This window comes from Poecilia reticulata, linkage group LG15 (genome assembly GCF_000633615.1).
Source record: "Poecilia reticulata strain Guanapo linkage group LG15, Guppy_female_1.0+MT, whole genome shotgun sequence".
NCBI lineage: Eukaryota > Metazoa > Chordata > Actinopteri > Cyprinodontiformes > Poeciliidae > Poecilia > Poecilia reticulata.
The window spans coordinates 20,472,139-20,492,052 of NC_024345.1; the positions used below are offsets into that span (position 1 = coordinate 20,472,139).

The 19,914-nt window shown below is 38.4% G+C and overlaps 2 protein-coding genes across 11 annotated transcripts in view; both read left to right on the top strand.

The window, feature by feature from the left end:
* pde10a (phosphodiesterase 10A) overlaps positions 1–10,248 on the top strand; it is an 82,033-nt gene extending 71,785 nt beyond the window's left edge. For 9 of the 10 annotated variants that reach the window (XM_017309050.1, XM_017309051.1, XM_017309053.1 and 6 more), the window contains 11 exons: positions 1,179–1,271; positions 1,438–1,624; positions 2,835–2,977; positions 4,329–4,412; positions 4,499–4,649; positions 4,760–4,915; positions 6,075–6,247; positions 6,336–6,447; positions 6,661–6,741; positions 8,066–8,154; positions 9,385–10,248. In XM_017309050.1, the coding sequence (XP_017164539.1) occupies positions 1,179–1,271; positions 1,438–1,624; positions 2,835–2,977; positions 4,329–4,412; positions 4,499–4,649; positions 4,760–4,915; positions 6,075–6,247; positions 6,336–6,447; positions 6,661–6,741; positions 8,066–8,154; positions 9,385–9,484 (1,369 nt within the window). In that variant the 3' untranslated portion in view covers positions 9,485–10,248. The remainder of the gene's footprint in view (positions 1–1,178; positions 1,272–1,437; positions 1,625–2,834; positions 2,978–4,328; positions 4,413–4,498; positions 4,650–4,759; positions 4,916–6,074; positions 6,248–6,335; positions 6,448–6,660; positions 6,742–8,065; positions 8,155–9,384) is intronic. The other variant, XM_017309052.1, reaches the window with a different exon arrangement.
* A 4,690-nt stretch (positions 10,249–14,938) lies between these two features.
* Positions 14,939–19,897, top strand: LOC103477068 (uncharacterized protein C6orf118). Its single transcript, XM_008429957.1, has 10 exons — positions 14,939–15,038; positions 16,790–17,121; positions 17,221–17,343; positions 18,111–18,170; positions 18,548–18,675; positions 18,765–18,814; positions 19,121–19,305; positions 19,387–19,440; positions 19,542–19,603; positions 19,689–19,897. The coding sequence occupies exons 2-10, from the start codon at positions 16,792–16,794 to the stop codon at positions 19,732–19,734; spliced, it is 1,038 nt and encodes a 345-aa protein (XP_008428179.1). The 5' UTR covers positions 14,939–15,038; positions 16,790–16,791; the 3' UTR covers positions 19,735–19,897.
* Positions 19,898–19,914: the final 17 nt, after the last annotated feature.

Genomic DNA, 19,914 nt, shown 5'->3' on the forward strand with positions numbered 1-19,914 from the left:
AGCAAGTGAGAAAACAGTGACTTCATAAATATTAACATTGCAACCACAAAGATTAATGTGTTTGTGGGGTGATTCTGTTTTTGACCAACACGCTGCAAAAACACAAAATCTTACTAAGCATTTTTCTCATATTATAAGTTATAAAATGTTCCACTTGTTCCACTGGCAGATTATTTCACTTATAACTAGTATTTTTTTTTTCCGTCAGGAATTATTAATAAATTAATTATTGACTTAAAACAACTCCTTCACCTTGTTGAAAGTAACTTACATGTTAGATTTGAGTTATTTCAAGTGCAGTCAGATATTTACACTAGAAACTAGGCCAGAAACACCAGACAAGATTTTGTGTTTTTGCAGTATTGTAAAAATATTAACACCACAACCACAAACTTTAATGTACTTTTGGTGTGGTTAATGGTCTAGTCAAAATTTAAATATTAAATTCACCCTTAACCCTTTCGTGCATGAAATATGATCCTTTGTGTCAGGATTTTTTTTCAAAAAAATGTTTTTTATTTTCTTGAGACATTAAAAAAGATAAGAAAAACATTTTGTAAAAAAAAAAAAAATATTTATTTATTTATTTTTTAGGGGATCAATTGTAATTTTCTCCAAATACGAAGTAGTTATTTGAAAAATACATCAGTAGTATAGTTCTCTAGGGTTTCTGATGTCACAATATTTTTTTTACCTGCAAGAGTCGTCTACAGTAGAAGGAGGGACCGGGTCGGTTGGAATGCTTTTCTGTCTGTCGGCCATATTGGATTTAACAAAAATAATTTCTTGAATTTGCAGCTGATGGCCAATAGTTGGTAGTGTATTTTATGATGCATTAGTGTCCACGTCAGTGGTCTGTGTGCATTTAAACATAAAAATCCACAAGAAACAAAAGAAAATGGCTTTTAGATAGCTGTCCATTGTAGTGACCACTATGCATGAAATTAAGTGTGCAAAAAAAAAAAAAATTAAAAATGATAAATTCATTTTCCTCTTTACATTTATCCAGTATATTTGTGTTGCTCTGTCACATAAAATCTCTGTAAAATATATTGAATATATCAATACTGCATTCAGAGACTTTACTGTGGAATATCATCATATTTGTTCATATCTGGCTCTTTAACATAACGTTTATCCAATAAATGCTTCCTCTCTCCCATCTCGTGCCTCTGCAGGTTTTCCATAGACAAAGGAATAGCTGGCCAAGTAGCTCGGACAGGGGAAGTCTTAAATATCCCAGATGCCTATGCAGACCCACGGTTCAACCGGTAAATCACTGCTCTCTTTATCGTCTCATTGTTTAAATATCATTAAGTTGTTATTGTATTCTAACAAGTTGGAATGTGTTAGAGTCACAAACAAAACCCACTTGTCTAAAACCTGTAAGCAACATAGAGTTAAAGGCCTTCTCTCTGTGCATGTGCTCTCCGGTAGAGAGGTAGACCTCAAAACTGGCTACACCACGCGGAACATCCTGTGCATGCCCATTGTGAGCAGGGGGACCGTTATCGGCGTGGTGCAGATGGTGAACAAGCTAAGCGGAAGTGCCTTCACTAAAACCGATGAGAACAACTTTAAGATGTTTGCTGTCTTTTGTGCTCTGGCCTTACACTGTGCAAATGTGAGTATCCCACACAACACAAGCTTAAATGTTTTTGATGGAATACCTAAAAATCTCTTAAAGGGGTGGGAGATATGGACTTAAAATTTTATGGCAATATTTTGTGGTACTATTGCGATAACGATAAAAATTATGGTAAAAAAAAAAAAAACTATTTAAAACTTCTTTTTGTAGGTAACTGTATGACTGTAAATGCATGGCACAGCACACACAAATATCGTTCTCAAAAAATATTCCCATTTTTCAGGATGCCACATATTTAAAAAGTGAGATTTATATCACTAAACTGCACACAGCAATTTTATTTAATCATATTTTTAAATTTACTGATTTACTATTTAACAATAGTGGGGAAAATAGTAAAAACATTTCTGATAATACTGCTAGTTTTGTTTTTTCTTTAACACCATTAATTAAAATTTATCGTGACGATGATGAAAGAAAAATTCTTATCATGATAAGAAAATTTTCACAATAAACGATGAGCAGTACAATAATCTGTGACGGTCCAGATCAGTGGTGGTTGTCAGCTGACCCTCAGCGTTCTCCACTCTTCATGTTTGTTGCAGCTTACGTGCTATTGTGCAATTGTAATTTCCCTCCACAATCAAGACTGCAGTTTCTATTTGTAGTGTCCATTACCTCGAAATATGGATAAAAAGTGACGATTATCTCTTTCATGAACAACGCTAAACTCCCAGCTCCTGCATTGTGTGGTCTGTCTGTCAAAGCGTCCGCTCACCGTGGGACCTGAGTCGCTGTCGGCTCCGTGCGACATGCTTACGCAGGGAACGGCGTCACAAAATTGGTTTTAAAATTGATGCGGGATGTTAATATTTGAAGACGAGCGCTCTCTCGCATCCGTCCAATGACAGGATTTATGTTTGGCTGTGATTTATGCCCCACGTCTCTAGGAAACGTAACTTTGGCCGGCTCCTGATTCGCAGTGATTTACGCGGGGCCCGGGCGCCTGTACCTGGCTGCTTCCACCGCCCGTTTGTCTGCGCGGGGGGACAGGGACACAAACCAGATGTGGAGGGAGGCCGGGGGAAAAAGCCCTCTTTTAGTGAAATTACAGCAGTGACGCATGAAGAGTTTCACATCATGCTCAGGGTTTCTGTGTCATTTACTGCTCTCGAGTGTTCAGCGTGTGTGTTGACATTTTAAAGAGCGATTCCCGCTCTGCGGTCTCGCCGCTGTCTCTCTGCAGATGTACCACAGGATCCGACACTCTGAATGCATCTACAGAGTGACGATGGAAAAGCTGTCCTATCACAGCATCTGCACGTCAGAGGAGTGGAAGACCCTCAGCCAGCTCAACCTTCCTGAACCCATTTACAAAGAAATTGAAACGTGAGTGAATAAAAGTGTCCACGCCCCTCAAACCTTAAGGAACGTTTTCACGTTGCAGCCACGCTTTTTGCTGCGTTTCATTTGGAGTTTATGGGATGCAAAATCAAGTAGCGAGTTATTGTGAAATGGGAGGGAAAGGATTTCAAATACTTTTACAGATAAATATCTGAAGAGGGTTGCATGCATTAGCAGCTATGCACATCAAGAAATGGAAATATTTGCAAACAGCTCAAGTTTGGTCAGATTGAATGTGAACGGAAATGTTCAGGTCTTGCCAGATTGTTAAACATTTTATTCTTCTAGGATTGCCCTGCATTTATTTCTATCTCTGACCAGCTTCCCTGTCTCTGCTTTAAGAAAACACCTTCACAGCATGATGCTGCCACCACCGTATTTCACAATATAGCACGACTCCCTGCAGGTTCTCCAGAAGGCCTGTTAAGTGTTTCTTTGATGAATAGTCTTCTTTATCCAGCATGTCAGTTTAGATCAGCAGTTTTCAACCTTTATACCAATTAATCTGCCTAATTAAGACTCCATAAGAGCTACAACTGTTTTTGGAAGAAAAAAAAAAAAGATAACATACATTTTAAAAATGTCTAATGTAGGAAATTTATTATTTTTAAAGAACAATAACTTTATTTCTGTTTTTAGGTTTTAAAATAAATAAAGCCATAGAAAAAGAAGATTTGTATATTCTACAGGAAGTTATTTGTAGAAACAAAATGCACAAAAGGAAGTATGTAGTTTTGCACAAGAAAATGGTTCTAAAAAAATTGATGGTACTTTCAGTGTCATTCTCCAATGCAATTGTTCCATGAAGAAAAGTGTCAAAACATGCATTGTTTTATTATATCAATGTTATTAAACATTAGCTTGTTCTTTATCATTTTTAATGAAAGTTATTAAGAACCATCATTGAAAGAGTCACTTGCAGCTCCGGAGTTGAAGGTTGCAGAGTCCTAGTTTAGATGGACGACCAAGTAGAACACAAAGAAATATTGTACCAGACTCTTTACATTTTCAGAAAACTGTTTGAACAGCTGGACTTCTGAAAGCATTGCACTGTATTTTTTTTTCAGGGACGTCGGAGTAAGGGGGGCTTAGGAAAACTCCATGCTACACTTTTCAGATTTTTATTACTTCCGCTTCATAATTTTTGGTTACTTTGTGTCGGTCTGTCATGTGAATCCCCAGTAGCATACATTAAAGTTTGCGCTTGAAATGTGACAGTGTGAAAAAAAAATATTTCACAAGCCACTGGATGAAAACCTGATTCTGTGTGTAAGCCAGATGTTTGTGAACAAAATTATGAGAGTTCGCATGCTGATCATGTTACGTCTTCCTCCAGGTTCCAGTTTGACATCAGTCCCTATGAGGAGATCTGGCCGGCCGTCTTCATCTACATGGTTCATAGCTCCTGTGGAAAGTCCAGGTAACGCCACAGAAGGCAGGACGTTGTTAGTCTCTAATTCTCTCTGTAATCTTTTCTCTTTTTTTTTATTTTCTACGCGTGTTCAGCTTTGAGCTGGAGAAGCTCTGCAGATTCACCATGTCAGTACGGAAAAACTACCGCCGTGTGCCCTACCACAACTGGAAGCACGCGGTCACAGTGGCGCACTGCATGTTCGCAATCCTGCAGAAAACCACCGGGATCTTCACAGAGCTAGAGGTTTGCGTCTCGCTTGGCTTATAAGAGAAAAAAAAAAGCATCAACAATTAAGATTAATTCTCAATTTTAGCCGCTTTCGTTTCTTACCGATGAGCCTCCTTCTTTTGCAGAAGAAGGGTTTGTTGATAGCCTGTCTGTGTCACGACCTGGACCATCGAGGTTACAGCAACACATACCTGCAGAAGTTTGACCATCCACTGGCTGCTCTGTACTCCACCTCCACCATGGAGCAGCACCACTTCTCCCAGACTGTCTCCATCCTGCAGGTAGAGCTCCTCTACGATACACTTGGTGCATTGTGAATAAGATCTGAGTTTATTATAATCAGAATTCATATGAAATGATTTTGGCTGAAACAATTAATCAGATTAATCGTGATGAATAATTGTCAATTAATTTAGTAATTTGTTTATCACTAACTGGAATATAGAGACTCAAAACAGCAGTAATTAAGTCCAAACTGTACATACGAATATGCACTGTACATTTGCATCCAAGATGAAAACAAACCTTCTTTGTCTGCAAATATTTTCTAGACAAAACTCTTTGTAGCTTCACCGGATTCAAATTCTGTGGAAAAAAAAAAGAAAAGAAAATAGTGGCAGACCACAGTACATCAAAGTTGCTATGTTTTTTTCCCCTTTTGAGCTTTCAACATGTCTGTTATGGAGCATGTTTGATTTCAAAATGTTGACAGCTTTTTGGAAATCTGAGTCACAAAATTAAGGCAAGGATCCACAGTCTTTAGGGGAAGATAGACAAACATCAGACATAGGTGTTTTAGTAATGCTAACCATACTAAAAGCTAATATGAAATGCTATAAATCCAGAATTATTTATCGTCACTTTGGCATAATCACGTCTTGCCAAAAAGACTGGAGAAAAAAAGTATTTTCTGTGTCTTTTTATATAAAGGTCCTCAAGACGAAAAGACAGTCAGAGCAGAAAAAAAAACAACACAGAGCTCAGAAATAAGCATCATAATTCTAACGCGGACATTTCAACTATTTGCACATCTTTACTACGGGTGGCAATAATTTTGGAGATTGCTGTTTGGTTGTGGTACTGCAAAAGAGATGCTCTCGTACTGGATCAAAGAGCAAAGATCATTTCACATTTGCATCCATAACCTTTGACCTTTCACTGATTTTCTTTCGTTGAATCACTTGTGAAGGGTCGAGGCAACTCTTTGATCATACGATTATTAATTTGGCATTTCTCCCAAGTTTCTCTTGTCTTTTTTTTCTTTTTGGATCAGCTGATTTGATAAAAATGTGATTAACCAAGATCTTCATTCTTAGTGCTCAATGATCCGCTGGTTGGGGCTTAGATGAACCTGTGATTAAAATGTGTTGCAGTGTAGCTGAGCTGAACGCCTCATAAGTGGAGCTTTTGCTTTTTTATTGATCTCTTTGTTTTTCATAGCTGGAAGGGCACAATATTTTCTCCAACATGAATTCCAGCGAGTACGAGCAGGTGCTGGAGATCATCCGGAAGGCCATCATCGCCACCGACCTCGCCCTCTACTTCAACAACCACCAGCAGCTGACGGAGCTCCTGACCACCGGCGGCTTGGACCTGAACAACCATTCGCACAGGTCAGGAGGCCAGTCGCAGAAAAAGTGTCCTTAAAAGCCGCTTTCGTTTCCTTCTGCATGGATATAACAAGGCTCTGCTCCCCTCCAGGGACCGTGTGATTGGTCTGATGATGACAGCATGTGACCTGTGTTCTGTTACCAAGCGGTGGCAAGTCACACGACTCACAGCTAACGACATCTATGCTGAGTTCTGGGCTGAGGTACAGTGGGATACTGTTTGAGCTCAAAAAGTTTCAGTGTCACGATCATGCCTCCAGTTTTAACAGTCAGGCCTCTATTCTTGCTTGTAAATAGTGCTGCAACTTTGCATGTCCTACAACCCCAATCACCCAAAATAGAACTGTCAGGTGGTCAGGAGGTCTACCGCAGTATGCACAAAATAAAAGGTATCTTGTTGTTTTGTTCCTCTGCAGGGAGATGAAATGAAGAAGATCGGAATTCAGCCGATCCCTATGATGGACAGAGACAAGAAGGACGAGGTTCCCCAGGGCCAAGTAAGACCAGCACAGAATATATGTGTGCTGTACGCCACACACACACACACACACACACACACACACACACACACACACACACACACACACACACACACACACACACCGAGAGAGAAGAGACATGCATGCTCTGGTGGGAACTTAGTCTGTAAACATAAGACTGCGGAGAGAGGAAAGCACAAATGGCAGAGGCGGAACAGGATTAACATACTATTTTAAGAAAATAGTTGCAGACCATATTTGAATTTGGGTTTTTGTTGGCATTAAAGGGACAATTTGAAAAATAAATAGAAATTTAAAACTTTTAAACTGAATATTGTTGAACAAAACCTCTCAGACTTCAGAACAGATAGCTGTAGTCACTAATAACACAAACGGCAGATTCTTTACAAATCTTTGAGTAGAATGGTGGCAGTATGTGTACTGTCATTCACCATAATATGCAAAAATACATTTTTGAAAAACTTTGGCTTGCTCAATTAATTTTCAACCTAAGTTAAATCAGAGAGTAATCCTGTGTGTAATCCTTTATTCTCACATTATTATGACTTTATTCTCATAATTGTATTTTTTATTACTATTGCTCTGATACTCCATTGTAAAAACCGCAGAGAAGCATGGAGGCCTATTGTTCCCCCTAATGCCTGTTGAAACATATTTGACACGTACTTATTATAATATCAGAAGCACTTTGGTGCCATCTAGTGGTCAGAACTGTACCCATTTAAAGCTTAATTTTCCTCATTTGCACACTAAATACGCAAGTTTAGATCTACTGTTTCTGCTATATTCACATTAATGATCAACTTAATTTAGAGTCAAATAATTAAATCTCTCTAAGTGTTTAAAACTAAACTGAACCCATAAGGAGTAAACATTAACAATCAAAAAATAAACATGCATTTTCGGAGAAAGAGGAATTTGTCTGTACCTCACTAAAATAAATCCACATGTATTTGTCCTTGACTTTACAGTAAAAGAAGTATTTTTTCAAATGAAAACCCAAATTAATTACAGCATATGTTATTTGCTTCTTTACGAGACATAAATAGCCTAGTAAGTTTTGCTCACCTCCAAAAAAAGGGCACAAGACGTTTCAGTATTTCTGAGGAAAAACCATATTTGTTTAATTGCTGAATCATTTATTAAGTTTTCAGATTTAGCCATGGATGCAGTTTCTCTTTTCTTCATTATAAGTAGGTTCAACAATGCAGAGATGACAGAGTAACTTGTTGCTTGGCATAAAGTCATCAAACTGTTCCTGAAGCTCATTGTACAAAAGCAACAAATAAGTTGCTTTTTACTTTTCTCTCTCATTTTGAAGGTGGGATTCTACAACAGTGTGGCAATTCCATGCTACACGACACTTTCAGAGCTTTTCCCTCCATCTGGTCCACTCCTAAATGCCTGCAAGTAAGTTTTTCTTTAGTTTTTTTTTTGGGGGGGGAGAGGGTTATGAGCTACTTTTGATGAAATGAGCTATATTTAGGAATGAAAGAATTTCAAAAAGCAGCAGTCAGGACCTTTCATTAAACAATATTGTCTTTCTGAGAGAGATTAGAGATAATTGATTCATCACATTAGATTAAAGCTGTTAAGGAGTATGAGCGCTATAAAAATGCACATTCTGAGCACTTTAAGTATGCCAGCTGCTTTATCTCAGCGTAATGCCTCAACTTTTTTTAATACCCATAAGAAAAAACAAAGCTGTCGTTCCTCCCTGCGTGATGCACTGGGCTTGTCTGCTGCAGCTCTCCTCTTCAAGTTCAATAAGCGCGTAAAGAATGTATTTACGGCTGTTATTACTGCTTTTCAAACAGGGTCGAGTTGCACATTCGCTCGCCCTTCTGCTGCTGTTTTAAAATGTGTCCTTGATCTTCGGGGAATGCAAACAAAGTGAGCAGTGTAATGTTTAAACCCCGGCTGTACGTCAGCACCCGGCTCTGGGTGGGCAGCGGGCCTAGACCCCACGGAGCCCTGCAGCTCACGCTGGGATCTGCCAAAGACGTGCAGACTGCATCAGGCCGGCTGGCCGAGGAGGATGGCAGCGGACGGCCATGATGCTTCTTACACGCATCCATCAGGAAGGATTAATGGAGGGGTCGTCTTCATTACGGAACCGCTAGTTGGCACGATTAATGATTTACAGTGGTGCTAAAGGTGCTAGCACTATTTGAAGAAGTTCAGCAAAGGTTTAAGATTATTTTTGCATTATGGTAGTGCATGATCATGCTTTGTTAATGGGTATTAATTTGAGTTAAATATTAATATACTGAAAACTTTTCCACAACTTTTCAATTTACAACCACTAAGTTTAATGTATTCTATTGGATACATTTGGACTGTGGATAGGAAGGATCTTATGTAGCAGCCTGTATTACAGCAAATTTGAAGAAGCCTTTGACTGAAGACACTCAGTTTATCTATGACAGTCTCATGAAGAGGATGATCAGGATTGTCCAAAATATTCTTGATATATATATATATAAAATTGCATCCTCTTTCAATTACATGCTAGTTTCTGTCATAAAAATCCAGATAAAATACATTGAATTACAGTGTGAAATGGATGGAGGGGTATTAATAATTTTCTAAACCAGACTAAAGTGTGTTTTCTCTGCTCTGGTCCCTTTTTGTTTCCAGGGAGAACCTGAATCATTGGGAGCAGATAGTTCGGGGGGAGGTGGAGGACGTTCTGCCCAGCCGGCCCAGTGATTCAGGCCCCGTCAAGGTGGACAACTGACTACCAAAGGGGTCTCTGACCCAACAAAGAAACATACGAAGTGAATCCTGCCACGGTCCTAGACATTTCACGAGGGGGAGTGGGGACGGGGTGGAGGAGACAGGGAGGCACCACGGCCTGCGTCTGCAGGAGTTTGACTCGCTGAAAGCGGCTTGACTTTTGAAAAACACACAGTTACCTCATCGGGTGACGGAGGTGTCCACACTGACGGTTTCACCGATCCCAGAGACTGACGGACATCGGTCGGGGAGGGATCTCAGCCCATCACCCTGCATCTTCTCAGCTTGGGAAACTCTATTTGATAGAACAGCCTTTGAGTCATTTCCTGTATTTTATTTTTGGTTTTTGTTATTGTTTTAATTATTATTATTTTTGGCTTTTTCTTGTCATTTTCCTTAATTTGAACTTGTTCCTGTTATGGTCTTGTATTTGAAGAGGCCTTACTCTAGACCTTCGACAGGCTAGGATATGTGAGTTTTGCTTTTCAGTTCAGGCTCCTTTGAGATGGTACTGTTTGCCTTCTGTGTTGAGTTTATTGCACGCGCACTACTTCAGCAAGTTATTCCCAGAGACAGAAGGAATGTGTAGAGCAGATATCTGGTGTAGCGACACCTTATTGAGAAGGCGGACATTAGAATGTGTTTGCAATTACTTTTTTTTTTCTTTTTTTTTTTTTAGCAAATATCCTTTGCAGTACTTGAATAAACACAGCCTGTTCTATGTGGAGATTGCAGAAATCCCCTAGAAACATGGATGAACTGTGATGTTGACGTTGGTGAACAGTCATGAGAGAGTCACATTGTTTAAAGTGTGAGGTGGTCCCTGCAGCTCCTCACCCCGCAGCATTTAGGAACCAGCTGCACCAACATCTTTCTGATCACCAGGATCCAAACCCTGCTCGTTTATTTTAAGCCAAGACTGCATAATCCGTAACTTGTACTCCCTTCTCCTTTACCGCATCTTAAATTACACTTGTGTTCAAAGTAAAAGCAGTGTGTTAAAAAAAAAAAGAAACAAAAGGTGACTGACGCTCTAAATTTCTTTTAATCGCTTTTTTTCCCTCCATACAAGCAAATTCAGTGGGAACACCGTGTATTTAATTTAGAATCAAAATATGCAGAAAAACGTACCAAATTTTGAGTTATTCTATGGAAACAGAAAGAAGAACCTTTAGAACAATATATTTTATTTCTAGATTGAACACGCTTAAAGGTTTAGTTATTTCGGATACTTAGCTGCGCTTCCATTGTTTCTGAAAACTCCTTCACATCTGCGTACGTTGCATGGAGCCGACCCACTTCTACCACCTGTGAACAGGTACTCCAATCAGGCCGCATTCCTCGGTGTTGCACATTTGATGTCACTCAATGAGTTTTCCATCAGATGAAGTTCCCGGGTTTTGGACTGTTGGCTAGAAATCCAAATGTTGCCCAGTTAGCGCTGTTTCTGGAGTTGTTGTCTTGTTGACTTTTTACCTCCTGGATTTATTTAAATTTGCAAACTAATTGTAAAAAAATATGAAATTCTGTTATTTGGGTCAAAGAGGTACTAAATTAAATAGAGATTATTAGTTTGAATGTAGTCTTTGCAATAGATTGAAATGTTTTTAATATGCAGATTAGTAGCCTGGTAAACGCTGGCTGGAGGCTTGGAATCCGTCTTTCAATTTTACCCAATTGCTAACGTTTGCCAGTTCTATGCTATGAAGCTTACCAGAAATGACCTGCAAATTATCTTCTTACCAGCAAGAGAGAAGGGCCGATCCGAACGAAACGGCTTTTAAATGTTAATTCCATATTTGGAAGCGTGACCAAAACGGACTGGACAACTTTGTTCCTCCGCTGCCATTGCTAGAACTACAGGCAGACTTCAATTCTGGCTTCAGAAGATGGCCTCAGTAGCCATCTTGTAATAGTTCGCACAGGTAACGGACGGCCTTTTAGATTACACTGGAGCTGATCAGTCGGCTTGCTCATCAATCAACGCTTTTTTGGCTTTGCTTTGCTTTGATGCGCTGGACTGGTAGTTTCCCCATTTTCAACCATATTTCTTGTTTTGGTTTCAATTTTAAAACTTTTGAGAAAACATTTTAACCAAACAGCTCGTCATTTTCTATGCCTTTCTGTTTTCCCTTCTCCTGCTGACTTTTTCATCAAACTGTATCGTTCTTAATTTTTGGAAGTTTTTGAATAATCACACTTCTTTACACTCATTTTAGTTTGAACATGTCATCGAACACAATGCATGTCTGTTGATGTTGTTGCTCTCCTACATCCACTACGGCATTATTTGCCATGTAGAAATACAATTTCTACCAGAAACAAGGAGAGATGTCATTAAGGGATAATGTACTGCTGTTATTTTGAACACAACTGTATTTCACCTCAAAAAGCACATAAACAATCGTTCTATTCTTTTAAACGGACATGCAGGAATAACACCAAACGATCACAAACACCATTAAAGGCTTCCTATGATTTCAACAAGGTTAAATCATGTCTCTGGGGCTGTAACTCATGAGTGTTGTTTGAATTGTTGCCACTGTGTGACACACAGGCTGTAGAAAGAAATAACTAATTTTCCTAAATCAAACTAGAAGATACGTTTGGACTCTTAAATAAGTTTCCAAGATCTTCCAAGAGACAAACCGTTTTGTCCTCATTCATTTTTCAGACTCAAGTGTCTGCTCAACTCTTTCATGTTGTTTTTTTTTTTTTTGTGTGTGTGTTTGTTTTGTTGTTGTCCGACTGGTTCTGCAGCCCCCACCCTCTCCACCCCCTCCCTTGAGTGCGGTGAATGTATCATTTTGATGAATGTCCTCATTGGTTGCAGATCCTGGGTGTCGCTGCGTGGGTTCGTATGCACCATCAGTTTCCTCCACGTGATCCATCTTACTGTCTTACTTTTCAGAGTTGCTTCCAGTAAGCTTCAACCAAGAGCAACAATTAGCATGCACCTTACCTGAAGTTATATATATTTATATGTACTGACTTTTCATTTGCCGAAATAGGTGAGTAGTGTGTACAATCTAGGGAGAGATGTAAGCTCTGATGGTGCTAAATGGAACGGCAGTCGTGCACTTTCTTACTAGGTTTGCGTGTGTGTGTGTATGCGTGTGTGTGTGTGTGTATGCGTGTGCGTGCGTGTGTGTGAACGCCTTCCTCCTTTAATCACTCCATCTCCACCAGACAAAATTATAAAGTCACTGCACTGTCCCTCCTCCTTTTCAGCACCAGTTATATCCCATTGTCTGCACTATGTTTAGCTTATGATCTTTATCATCATCCTTATTACTATTATTATTATTATTATTATTATATGACTATTGTTATTTTCTTAATTAGATTTAAATTTAAATTAACTTATATTTTTTATACAAAGAAGAATAATGTTTGCCTTTTTTGTTTTGTACAAAGTAAACATTAAGATAAATTAAACAGTCTAGACATGTTACTGTTACCCAGAATAACTGAGGAATGTCTCAACTGTAAATGTAAGAGCCGTAGCCCAAATGACTTTTATTAAATACATCTTTGAAAAAAAAAAAACGTCTCTCTGTTGCAGATCTTTTTTTTTTTTTTTTTTACTTCATGTTCTTCTCACTACACAGTTTATTTAATAACTGAACAGTGAATTAAGAGAATGTGTAAGACTATTAAATCTTGGTTGTTCATTGTATTCTGTTTGCTGTGACTGGATGAATTTACGTTATTTTCAAGAGGTCCAAATCTTTTTTCAGTACAATTTAAGGCTATACTAATCGATCAAAACAGCATCTGAAGTTAGAAAAGCATGAGGCACAACTGCAAACTTATAAAAACATGACTGTCTTAATTTTTGTATTCTATTAATCTGGTCCTTAACACAGTGGTGAAAGGGAAGCCACAAAAAAAATCTTGTGTGAAGAGATGTTGGGAGTTTTGCAAATATGTAAAAGAAGGTCATCACTGAACATAATTGAGAAGATAACAACCCCTATCTGAGACATAGTGGCAGTTGCATTATGCTGTGGGAATGCTTTTTGTTGGAAAGAAGGTCTGAATGAGGGTTGTAATTAAGCTTGTATAGAGGGCTATAAAGAGGATTCTAAGAAGGTTTTGGAATGAGTGAATTAGGGTTGGAATTAAAGTTGGAGTCACGGTATGAAAGGGGGTTGGAAGGAGGGTCTGAATTAGGATTGGAATTAGGATTACAAGGTGCGTTACAAGGACAAGGAGAGTGAATTATGGTTGAAAGGAGGATTACAAAGAGGGTCTGGATTATAGGGAGGGTTATAAGAAGGTTTTGGAAGGAGGAGTGAATAAGGGGGTAAAATTAGGGTGGAGAGTTTCAATAAGGTAATTATGGTTAGCTAAACCTGATCAATCACAGGCTCAACAAGTTTCTTAGGTCAGCATTTTAGTTTATCTAATGCATTTATTTTTTAACATTTTGTTTCAAATTAGACCTCATAGTTTCGTATCAGTACTCTGTGAGGTCAAATCAGCTATTAATAAATCCAAAAATACAATTCGAAATGACATGTTTATTACAGAAAGATTTGTTATTTTTGAAGTAAATGAGTGTTTTAAACAGGATTTTCCAATTCCAACACAAAATGCCTTTGATCTTAACTTTACTTTTTAATGGTTTATGTACACTAAATGATATTAGATGATGGAAAGATTCACAGAAAACACTAACCCACTGTGTGGTGCATTTCACTGGAGCAGAACATGTCTCTGTCTCTTCGTGTTCAGCCTTTGCCATCTGCTTTCCTATTCTGGTCACTCCAGGCCCTGAGGCCTCTTTTCTTTCTCCTCCTTTTCCTCCATCCCGCCTCTCCCCACTTTATGTGACCCGTAAGACTTACACACAAAAATACGCTTATCGTAAATAATCAAGTTAAGAAGGTATTTTAATGCATTTGGGAGATTTTAATCAAATTTTTTCCTGTAAGATAAGTTTATGCAATTTGTCTGGTAAATATTGAATTTTAACAGTTTGAAGGAAATGTAATTTAGCAGGAAAAATAAGGACGAATACAGGACAATTGTTGAAGTTCACAGCCTTTATGTTTAGGTGATTATAGAGAACACATCTGGTATTCTGGTGGTCTAGACAGCTCCGCTACTGCTGGCCCGTGACTAAATTAATAACGCTCAGACACAGCAATTTATAAACCTGTTACACCTGGGATTTAAATTAGTGTACAATGTTGGCCTGCACATTTCTTAAATCATCCAATTAACCATAGTGCAGTATGTTAACACCGCTTCATTTGGGAATGATGACTGAGTGTTTGGATGTTATTTAACTGGGACAATGTAATTTCATCCCAAACTTGAGTAGATGAAGTATATCTTTCAGTTTTCTGGTGTAGTTTTATCCTCAGGAGAGGGATAAAACTAATTAAACGGCGCTTCTGAGATAGTTCCCCAGTACGACGATTATCCAGACATTGAACGCAACGCGGGTATGACGTACTTTGGTCGCCAAGGGAACCGTTGTAAATCACAGACTGCTGGCGTTGAAGCTGAAGTTTTTTTGTTTCAGTCGTGATTCCTGGACGAGGGTACAACTAGAAAATTTCTTTTATTTACTTAAAAACATTAATTGGAGCCTGCCATAGCATTACATAGGGAAGGGCAGCGACTGCCTTTATTGTTCTACACCTAATAGAATGTCTCTTTATATATTTATTTATTATTCTTCCGTCACAGTTAATGCCTTTTCCCTAAAAAAAATTTTGTAGCTATTTTTCTTATTTATTAGCCACGCTTAGTATACTGAATGGAGTAAGTCAATGTAAGACTACATGCCCCACATGTTACTGACAGCATTTAGGCTAATGTTATCTATTTGGCTCATTTTGACTTGTACACTAATTTCAACGTACTGAATGGCATAAGTCCATGTTAGTCAACATGCTTTTGACTCTACATAGTATTGAGTACATTGTAGCTTACTTTAGCATTGATGCTAATTTGTAGCATCAGAACGCTGGGTTCCACACTTTGGCAGGTCCCGTTTAAATTTCTTCAGAAATGTTCTAGTCTTTTTTTAATGCAGTTTAATGTTCTACTGTATTGTTTGTGCTATATTGAGAAGCACGTTGTTATATTTATCTGGAAAAACGTGTTATATTGAACATATTTTTTTGTGATTTGTATAGGTATGAAAAAATGGGCTTCTGCTTTTTTTTTAACTCTTAAAAGTTTCAAATTATTAAAAGAATATCAAGCAAAGATTATGTAAGCAAATGTAAAAAGTCACTAAATTATCTAGTTTATATAAAAAAAAACTATACTTGTGTTGAAAAGAAGCTGCAAACAAATTTATTTTGGATTGCTTAATTAAATTTATCTAGACAAACCCACGCCTGTCTCCCTGCAACATAAACGTCACTAAAGGGTTTCAAAAAGCAAAAGATTATGTCCTGAAATTCATATATAGATTAAAAACAACATCATTCACATCTATTAGGCTGGAAAAAATGTCAAAACAATTTCTAACAAGGCTTTGGGACTCCAGTGAACCACAGTGAGAGACATTATCCACATATGGAGAAAACTTGGAACAGTTGTGAACTTTCCCAGGAGTTTCCAGCTGAAGAAAATTGTTCCAAGGGTCTATGGTCGACTCATCCCAAAGGTCACATGATAACATCTAAAACAAAGCAACACTTGCTTCAGTTAAGCTCAATGTTTATGGTCTAAATATTATAAAGAGATTAGGGAGAAAGAGCTTTCATGTCAGATTGTTAAGGTAAAATATGATCCAAACCATAGCTTCACACCATATTAAGATTTTAAATGTTGTCTTGTCAATATCTATACTTAAGTATAATATTTTTTTAAGCTCACTAATGTCTGAATTAAAGCAATTCTGCAAAGAAGAGATTAACAAAATTCCTCAGCGATGAAAAAAAAGAAAATCCCTGTCATTATGGTTTGGATTATTTTTGTCCCTGAATAAGTTACATAATCATTTGAAAACTGCACATTATAGCTTTGTATTGAAATGTGTTTGATGATATGAAATATTTACAAATTACAAAAATAAATAAACAGAAGAAATCTTCAAATACTTTTTGCTACAGGACATTTTTTAGATATTTATTCTTACATGGTAAAAGCCACTTACGCTGCTTCTTATTTACCTTGATTTAGTTTCTTAAATGAAAGTTGGGAATCCATTAAGTATTCGTACTGGAGTTAGTTCCAGCTGAATCTGTCTGCAACTGAAAATGTAATATCCCTCAGGTAAAATCTGTGCATCAGATGTTTTTACTTCTGTGTCTTCACAATGTGTTTACCCTCACAGCCATGTCCAACAGCTCTGAACAGAAAGATCAGCATTTGGGGAGTGATGTCCAAGGAGCACAGCCTGCTGCTGAGGCTCCTCAGGAAGCAGATATCCTCACTGACTCCCCGGGCCAAGAAGAGCGTCTAGAGGAAAGAGAGGCACAGTCGCTGGGCTGTGCGAGGAAAAAAGAGAACACCTCCGGCGCTGCTTTTGTAGACAACGAGGTCTTGAGGTCACAACAAGATCAGGCCAGAGATTATTCGTCACATGCAGGCACAAGAGAGGACACGGCTCCCACTGCCGACAGGGTGGGAGCTGATGCTAAAATGTACGAGAGGAAACTGAGAAAGGTGAAAACGGTCACCAAAAGCATAACATTAGGAAACCAGGCGCAGACACACACTTTTATTTGCTAAAGCTTTGTGTGTATGTGCTCCTGTCTTACTCAGGGGTTGAAGAAGTTGTCAGGACTGAGTTGGCCCAGCAGAGACCGCCTTGCGGTGTTCAGTGACGTCTTTGATGATGTATGTGAAGACTTGCCAGTATTTGGACGCATCCTGAGGGAAATCAAGGTTTTTCCATTTCCTCTGTACCCACTTGCACATTTTTAGCATGTGCCGTCAGATGTATCCGAGCCGAGAGAGAGTGAGTCCCCGGTGTAGCGAGCGCAAGTAGAGCAACCACCGGAACCTGGTCTTCATGTGTCAGGGAGCAGGACTTCTGAGGGCAGCCGCTCAGTCGCTGCTCATTCACATGGAAACGTATCATTTCATGGAAGTTTCTTTTTCCACATGACAGCGTTGCACAACTCTGCATTTTAATGTTTCTGTTCAAATGGAAGCGATTGTTTCATTTACTGTCAAGGCTGACAGATGGATGACAAGAGCTGGATGAAAACGTACTCCGACAATCCAGCCAGGGTCAAAATACAAATATATCAGATAAAAACACAGGCACTAATATTTGGTCAGCTGGATGCAAAATTAAATAACTATCCTTCAAGATATTAGATGACTCTTCTTATCAGAATTGGTTGGTTTTCTGCTATAAACTTTAGCTTTAACATTTATTGATTCAGTATATTCTGTCATGTTCTGCCAGAAAACTTGTAAGATAGTTTGATCAGTTACTGATCAAATATATGCAAACTAATTAGAGAAAAATTGAGAAAAAAAAAAAAAAACATTGTTCTCGAATATTCTGGCACTTAACAAATTTTGGTAAATAACTAAGATACAACAAGGAAAGTTTGGTATTTTTTGCTTACAGTTGACAAAAGCATAATATTTGGACAAATTAAGTCTGAATATTAAGTAAAATGTTGTTTTTTTTCTTCCAGACTGAATATGATTTATACATCAATCACATGATGGAGACCCATTCCTCACAAGATAACGTGGTAAATGTAAACGCAGATAATGTCACACTAGAAAATGTCCAGAATTACACGCTGCACATGTTTTTTTTTACAACAATATAAATAAACCAAAACTAATTTTTTTCTTGGTCAGGCAGTTTCAAAGACAATGAAAATATATATTTGTATTTCTGAGGTATGGAAGGAAAAGAAGTTAAGATGAGGGAAAACTGCTCAATGAAAGTACAATACCCTGCAAAAGTATCCTGCCTTTCAAACATTTTTACCACAAACTTTATCCAACTGGAGCTTTATGTGACAGACCTGAACAAGTTGGATGTGTATGAATGGAAGGGTCTGTATTTCTTTCAGTCGTCTTTTGACTTGCTTTATTTGTCGATGTGTCTGTTGCATTGCAGACGCTGCAGCCATTTGTCAGCGACGTTATCGATTATTTTATAGTCAGTGATAAGGAAGTGGAGGGTGCAGAAAAAGGGGTTTGCAGTCTGGAAGAAGAGGCCAAAAGCGCTCTCGGGGAGAATAAACGGTACTGCAGTGATGTATTTAATAACAGAAGACCTGAAAATCATTTCTAGTTTAACGCTTTCTATTCCCTCTTTTTTTTTTTTTTTTCAGAGCTCAAGATGAGCTAAAGAACTTTCCGGATGAATGCAGTAGCACGCAGAGTGAGTCTGATAGCAACATTTGCATGCATCATCATTAGTAAACCACATGTAAAAATCTGCTTTATTATACAGCTTCCTGCAGAGCATGCAGAAAGTGCACACGGTTATTTTCAACATGCATTTTATCAGGTTCTCACACGTCAAAAATGTCCCCTTCATTTTATTGTATTGACACATGTAAAGAGAGAGTATCACTGAGAAAGCACTGCATTCATACCACCTGTAGTGGTGCATGTGTTCAAGCACAGACCCGTCATTATTCCCTGTTTTGCATTGACGCACGTTGCCCCTTCTGTGTGTGGGCAGAGACATCCCTGTCCAGAAAAGAGGACAGCGGGATGCCCATCGACTACAGCGACATCGTCCAGGTCAGGAAACTTCAGGTTCTGAACGTGTTGGAGGAGATCCGACATCTAGAGGAGGAGATCCATGAAAGGATGGCATGTGCTGTTGCGAATGCAGCCACTGAACGAAAACTCAAAGCTCTAAAGGTCCTAAAAGATAAAAAGATCCACCCTGTTCTTTTCTAAAACCGCTTGATTAGCACAACTGAGCATGTTGTGTGTTTCCAGGCAGAAACAATACATCTGATAGTTTCAAATGACCGAATGAGGACCCTTAGCAAGGCAGGACAGCTTTTAGAATTTTACTTTTCTCTGACTATAAATTTAAGTATTATTAGGTACAGCCGGATGCTTCACTCTGTGACATGTCCCTTTATTTTAAGGATCTACAGAACAACATCACTTTGGTGTTGGACAGAGAGAAGCCAAAAGAGGTCGTCAGACGGTATGTGGCATATTCCATACGTGTGTCGTGTTACTGGTTTGTTGCTTTTCTTTATAATCATCTTCTTCCTTGTGTTCCCCCCCAGGATGCTGTGGAAAGAAATAGAAAGGGATCTCCAAACAAACGAATAGCTTCAATCATCAGCATCTGACAGTCACACAGTATATGCAGGATACAAAATATCTGTAACAGAACGAAACAATAAACCTGTCCTTTGCACCAGCACCAAGAAATACACACTTCTTGGTTCTGGTGCATCATGGCAAATTAGAATAAAATACATTAAATCTATTTTAAGATATGTCAAAATG